We start from the raw sequence: 7,099 nt of genomic DNA, 5'->3' as shown, positions 1-7,099 counted from the left end.
CTATAGTCTAGTCTATAGTCTAGTCTATAGTCTAGTCTATAGTCTAGTCTATAGTCTAGTCTATAGTCTAGCCTATAGTCTAGTCTATAGTCTAGTCTATAGTCTAGTTTATAATCTAGTCTATAGTCTAGTCTATAGTCTAGTTTATAATCTAGTCTATAGTCTAGTTTATAGTCTAGTCTATAGTCTAGTCTATAGTCTAGTCTATAGTCTAGTCTATAGTCTAGTCTATAGTCTAGTCTATAGTCTAGTCTATAGTCTAGTCTATAGTCTAGTCTATAGTCTTGTCTGACTTAATTGGCCTCTAGTACAATCGGTAGTCAACAAACAGACTTAGCTGTAGCCCGATCTAAAACCTGGACTATAGAGTATGATATAAAGTGGACTGAGTTGTTTGTTCAAATTTATGTGAATTTATTTTCATTTTCAGCTGTCATTTTTATTCCTTTACAGAAAAATTCAAATTATCTTGTCAAACATGTTTGCCAAAAACAGCATTTTAGCGGTGATCAATATCTTTAAACAAAATATTTCCTACCGACAAAAATATTTAAAGAAAATTTTAAAATTTTTATTCACAAACAGGTACTTTTTACAAAAAATCAAAAAGACATGGTTTACCCACCAAAAAAAGACAAGACAAGAGAAAAAACGCATACTAGTGATAATGATCACGCAATATGAAAATCCCTTTAAGTGCATAAGAGAGCAGAGGATTAAAAGTAGAGCAAACATTGCTAAACAATGAAAGACAATGAACCAGGCGCCTTTTGATCCGCTTAAACTGAACAAAGATATTTGAAATACATATAAAAGTAAAAACAATTTTAGATATTTATTTTTATTTATTTTAAAGGAATACATTTCATACTAAGTGTAGCAGTTCTATTTTCTATAATAAACACAACAAGAGTCAAGTAGTCTGGCTGTCTGCCTTACAGTTTAACATTTTAATGATGAGCCTGATTGATAATTGTATTTATTTTCATTTTTCAATTTTACTACAAGTAAATATGTATGTGTGTATGTATGTAGTAGCAGTGCTTATGATTAAGATGTGATTGATCCTTTTTTGTATTTATCGTCATATCATATTTTCTCTTTCTCTGCTTTGTTAGATCTCTGTCTTACATGTGTTGTTTAATAGACGAAAGACTTGTTTGTTTTCATTTTAGGGAGGTTGGTCTATATTTGTTTTTATGTCTGATTTAATTAGAACAAGGTAGCAAATATTTTTTTCAAATCTTAGAGATTTTTTCTTAATTCAATTTTAATTGTGATTTTTGTTTGTTTTGTTGAGATCAGAGAAAAGGTTTGAATCTTAGATAACATTAAAATGTAACTGATACTTTTTGATGAATAAAGACACTTCAAGGATTTGAGATTTCGTAAAGATAACAAGAGATGGATAATTACTCTATAAACTTTTCTTTACAATATGGGAATTGTAGCGATAAGGTACATGAAGAAACTGAAGTAATGAATATAGGCAAGACTGCAGTCTCGTCTATAAAGAATGTAAGAATGGCAAGAATGTAAGAATGTTATGAGATATTGTCAAAACTATGGTCAAGTAGATAGATAGATAGATAGATAGATAGATAGATAGATAGATAGATAGATAGATAGATAGATAGATAGATAGATAGATAGATAGATAGATAGTTAGTTATTTAGTTAGTTAGTTAGTTAGTTAGTTTGTTGCTTAGTTTGATAGTGGCATTTTATTAATAATTAATAAGTCACTTTTTTTAAATTAACAGTTTTTCACTTTGCTTTACATCTGGCAACTTCAGATGTAACGAGTGCTTCTTCTTTTTCAATTCATGTGTATATATTACGTTAACCAACACTAGCTAACAGCTGACTCTCTATTTCTCTCATTGAACTAAATAAACAAAAAACAATAAATTTCACTTTGTTAACAAGAAAATTTATTTATTTTAAGTTTTTAATATAATAAACAGGAAAAGCGATTAAATTAAATAAATAATATTAAAAAAAAAGATAATTGAAATAAATAAACAACATGCTTACGGCAAAAATCGGTAAAGTAGGTAAGGTAATGATATGTGGCATGAAAGGTGTGGGCAAAACTGCTTTGTTGGAACAATTAATCTATGGAAATGTTAATATGGAGACAGTAAGTGTTTGTTGAGTAAAGAAAATATCAAAACTTGATTCTTTATGCTAAAATTTTCCTTTAGGAAATTCATCCTACCATCGAAGATATCTATGTGGCCAGTGTAGATACTGGACGTGGTACTAGAGAAACTTTACGAATCTATGACTCAGCAGGTTTACAAGGTAAGGCCCAACTGCCTCGCCACTATTTATACTTTCCCGATGGTTATGTTTTGGTCTATGATCCCACCGATCCTCAAAGTTTAGACATGCTGGCAGATATCAAACAGGATATTGATAAAAACAAGGAGAAAAAAGAAGTACCCATTATAGTTTTAGCTAATATGCGTGCCAGACGTAAAGATACACCACCTTCGCCCACACAAGCGCCGTCAGCACAAAATCAAGCTGATCCCGTAGAACTAATATTAAATCGTGCCAATTCTTGGTGTTCACGCGAACGTATAAAACATTATACGGTTAATGCCATGGAAAGACCTTCATTATATGAGCCTTTTATTAATTTATGCTCTAGACTACATCCACCACAAACAAAATCTTCATTTCCTCAACTAAGACAAGTAATGCAAAAGACTCAAAAAATGGAGGGTTAGAGTTTGCAGCAGCTATTCCAAATGGACTATTTTCCATTGTTATGGAAAAAAATTATTGTTTATGCAAATTTTAATTTTAACAAAGTATTATCTTATTTTTTTATACATATTTATAAAATACTCCCTTCCCTTTGAAATCAAGATCAAATTAAACGTCTTTAAAATACAATTTAGTTTATTGTATTAATATATTTATTTTAATTATTAATTATTATTGTAATATTTCTTTTTATTTCAATTTACCTTGTGTTTCAATTTAAATCATAGTGAAATGTCAAAAATTAACAAAGACATGACAAAAAGTTGCCAGATTATGGTTATTTGAAAAATTATAACGGTTATTATGGGAAAATAACATATATTTATAATTTAACTTAATTATTTAAAAAAAATAAATTTATTATATTATATTACTATAATTTATAATAAATATGTTAGTAAGGGGATTTTGGATAAAAATTATATAATTTTAAAACTATTTAAATACTTTGTTTACTTACTGTCAGTGTTACAGATAGGACTGTAATTAAGACTATTGTCACTATTATAGTTAAACCTATAGACACAGGCTATACAGAGGCTTCACGAGTGAAAAACTATTTTCCTACCTTTCGCACAACACTTACCATCAATTTGTTTAGCGGTATTTCATATACCTCTTGCCACAATTGTTTACAAAAAAACGCAAAAAAGCTGACTTTTGTAAATGTCCAAAGTGCTACCTCTGTGTACTCTTTACTATAGATCAGGAGTGTGGTCAAGACCATAGACTATATTAAAGTCTAGTAAAGGCTTTTAACCTAACCTTTAACCTAACCTAAAGGCTTTTAACCGATTTATAGAATTAAGATTATATGCTAAACTATAGGCAAGGCAATGCTAATGTCTAGCCTATTGTCAAGTAATATAGTTAAATAAATTTTAAAACTAGATTGGTTCAAAAATATGAGCTTTAGGGAACAAAACTTTCGATTCCCTAAAATTTCAACATTACTCGGTATATATAAAACTTTGAACATCTTATATATAAATTAAATTTTGAAGATTGGATTGTAGTTTTTGCAAAACGTTGGACAACTCAAATGCCGTTTGTTTTATAAAGCTTTGTATTCCAAATATGCAGTTCTGAAAGTGTGGCATTATTGAATAAATTTAAATACTTTTACAATTTTTTCCAGAAAATTGAATATTTTTCTATCAACTTATATTTTTAGGAATCTTAAACTAAATTTATTAAAAATAATAAAAAACTTCAAATTGTGTAGAAAAAATGCCCACACATTTTCATTTTACCATTTTTCTGGTAACCTTTTGGCAAATATTTTATAACCATCTGGCAACACACCATTTAACTATACCGTTGAAATGTCAAACTTAACTAGCTGACGTGAAAAGAAATAAAAAAATTCGAAAGTGCTCACGGTAGAATTGTGTAAAGTCGTAAAAAAATTAATTTAAATTTATAAAAAACCTTCAAAATTTCATAAAATTTTTAGCAAACAAAAGTAAAAAGTTTTTTCTTTACGGTAAACTAACACGAATAAAATAATTCCTAATGATTTTAACGTAAATAAGCAAGACAAAAGTGTACCATAAAAGTTAACCAGTTGAAAATCAATGAAAAAAAGTGAAAATGTAGTGGCACCTAAAAAAAGGAGGAAAACTACAAAAAAATATGCAAAAACGAAAAAATGTGATTGAACAAAAGGAATTTAGGAAATTATTGCAACTAAGTGTCTTCGTTAACAAAACAAATGAAATTACAAAAAATTGTGAAAGTTCTTCATTTTACGGAAATAATCTTCGTTCCTCACAAATTTTTGATGTTGGTTTTTAATTTTGAGCCTGTGTTGATATGTGAATTGCTTGCGTTAACGTTGTCGAGCCACTTAATTATAAAAAAATCCCAACTCCTGTCCCTTTACGCGTTGCATCACCCCTTGTGCTCCATCATTAGTTTGACGAAAAAAAAAGTTCAACAATTTTTTCGTGTTTCACACTGTGGAGCACACACATTTAGAAGAAAAAGAAAAAAACACAATCAACCAGCCAGCCAGCTGTGTTGTCTTGCGTACGTATTATTGTTGTTGGGTTTTTTGACGTTCATTACTTTTGGTATTTTTTTTTTGTTCAATACCTCCCCCCCTGATAATTTTTTTTGTTCATATTCAACACTGTTTTTTGCTTCTTCTTTGTATGTACAAAAACAACTATAGAGTAATTTTAATATGCTCTTTATCTGTCGCTCTTAAGGTATTTGGTGTTGCCCAATTGAGGAAAACATGAAATCCGCTGAAATAAACAGGATCTTGAAAAAATACAATTAAGAATTCAAAACCATATTATACCATACACCCAAAGTCCATAGAGTTTGTTAATATTTTAAAACTTTTATTGATTGCCATAATAAAATGCTATTTTATTGGAAGTATCTTGATATAATAGAGCAAATAATTAAAAATAACACATAATGTTCATACGTACAAGCAAATAGTTTAATATGATTCTGCAACCATCCAGGGTCATTATTTTTTCTGCCATAACGTCCTTAAGCAACAGACCAGCTTTTGCAAGCAGTCATGTCCTACTAACGGTCTTAATAATGTGTGAAAAATACAACTGTCAGGTGATAGTGACTCATCTTGGTGATGTCACTTTACTCATCGGCTAGTTCTTGGTATGATTTGACATGGGGTTTAACCAGAAAACCACATAATCTGGTACTGCCGGTGGCCAGTTGCCCGCAGTTTTGGCTCGTCAATTGTTTGAGGTTCCTTCGGGATTCACGTGGTGGCTGTGGTTTAAACCCAATAGTAATAGTAATTGGCGGTTAAAAGGTAAATGTAGAGTAAAGTAAAAAACACACAGTGTGTCCCGATGAGTAAAAACAAAGTTGTTATTTAGTACTCACCCAGTGGATGAAATAGATCACCGTGAAATAGGCCGTCAAGACTACATGTCAGATGATAAAAATGATAATTTGTATCGAAATAGTCCTATGACACGTCTGGCAAATCTTGGTTTGTCCAAACATGCTTGAAGCTGTCTACGACTGTGTTTTTTATTAAATTCATCAAACTTTTGCCTTCACATCGGGACAAGATAACTATCTACCGCCTGAAATTTAAAGCAATAACCAGGACTCATGGTCCGAAACATGGCAGCCCAGTAATAATTTTAAGACTTTTAAGGTTATTTATCCTTAATCTACATTACAATCTGAATTAAAATTTTCTCCGTTTAGAATTTTTGGTTTTGAGTATTTTGATCCTTTTTAAAATTCTTCTAAAGAAACATTGAAAAAATTGTATGTTTTTTTCTTTTTTTATCTTTATTAAAGTTCTTCGACTTGGCGTAACAGGCTGCGAAAGACCTAAAAGTTGGTTCTTTTGGAGCAGATTTAAATCTACTAACAGAACTAAGCACATGCTTATATATTCCCAAAATTAAAAGCATTTATCGATTATATATTGAAAATTGTTAAAATATATAAACATAATCACCAAACTCTTGGTTCAAACATTTTCACGACAATTAGACGCCTTCCATAAAAGAAAGAAATAATTTTTCTTACTTTTATATTCCCATAATGTTTAATTTTGTAGAATTTTTTTGATTTATTGCTATTGTTTCTTATAAGTAGCACTTTTAGCGATTTTCCAGTAAACCCAGTGGCATCTTTCAAAGTTTACTCTCTTGTTTTTTCTTACACCACGATTTGTCATCATTACTTGACTCTCTTTGCATACTTTTTATAAGAAAAAGAAGAAAGAAAAAAACTCACAGAAATGTCAAATTTTCTATATGTAACAACAACAAAAATTACCACATCAAATTATCTTGTGAACGGCGCGGTAAATACAAGTGAATCTTAAGAAAAAAATATTTTATATAAAAAAGTGAAGTGTGTTTTCCTTAAAAAAACAAATTTAATTGAATTTATTAACAAAAAAATATAATAATTAACTTAAATAACTAAAAAACAACAACAAATTCGAAAAAAGCAAAAGTGTGGAATTTCAGGCATAAAGAAAAAAAGCATATTTTTTAAGATTTCTATTTAATTTTTTTTGCAAACATATGTTTAACATTTCTTTGCGTTTTCTTAAGTTTTAATAGTTGCAGATTCTTTTAGTTAAAAATAGTTTTTATTTTTAAAGAAATCCTCAGGTGTTTTAAAAATAGTTAAAGAGTATGTTTGTGTGTGTGTTTGCTGTTTTTTTGTATTAATAATGTTTTTAGCAGAAATGTGATGGCTTAAATTAAGCGTTCTGATCCAGCTGATTTTAATACTTTTGTTTATATCACATGATAGTACTTGTTCTTGTGACTTCAACAAAGGAAAAAAAATTATCCGCTCT

The 7,099-nt window shown here is 29.4% G+C and overlaps 1 protein-coding gene across 1 annotated transcript; it reads left to right on the top strand.

Moving 5' to 3' along the window:
- The first annotated feature begins 1,894 nt into the window (after window positions 1-1,894).
- LOC111688800 (NF-kappa-B inhibitor-interacting Ras-like protein) lies at window positions 1,895-2,976 on the top strand. Its single transcript, XM_023451311.2, has 2 exons — window positions 1,895-2,143; window positions 2,208-2,976. The coding sequence occupies exons 1-2, from the start codon at window positions 2,030-2,032 to the stop codon at window positions 2,736-2,738; spliced, it is 645 nt and encodes a 214-aa protein (XP_023307079.2). The 5' UTR covers window positions 1,895-2,029; the 3' UTR covers window positions 2,739-2,976.
- Window positions 2,977-7,099: the final 4,123 nt, after the last annotated feature.

Source organism: Lucilia cuprina, chromosome 6 (assembly GCF_022045245.1).
Source record: "Lucilia cuprina isolate Lc7/37 chromosome 6, ASM2204524v1, whole genome shotgun sequence".
In the NCBI taxonomy this organism is placed as follows: domain Eukaryota; kingdom Metazoa; phylum Arthropoda; class Insecta; order Diptera; family Calliphoridae; genus Lucilia; species Lucilia cuprina.
This window is presented reverse-complemented; position numbering and strand designations above follow the sequence as displayed.

Excerpts from the sequence above, each read along its gene's own strand:
- LOC111688800 (XM_023451311.2), top strand. The coding sequence starts at position 2,030 with ATGCTTACGGCAAAAATCGGTAAAGTAGGTAAGGTAATGATATGTGGC. Across the intron at positions 2,144-2,207 it reads GAAATGTTAATATGGAGACA|GAAATTCATCCTACCATCGA; the intron begins GTAAGTGTTTGT and ends ATTTTCCTTTAG.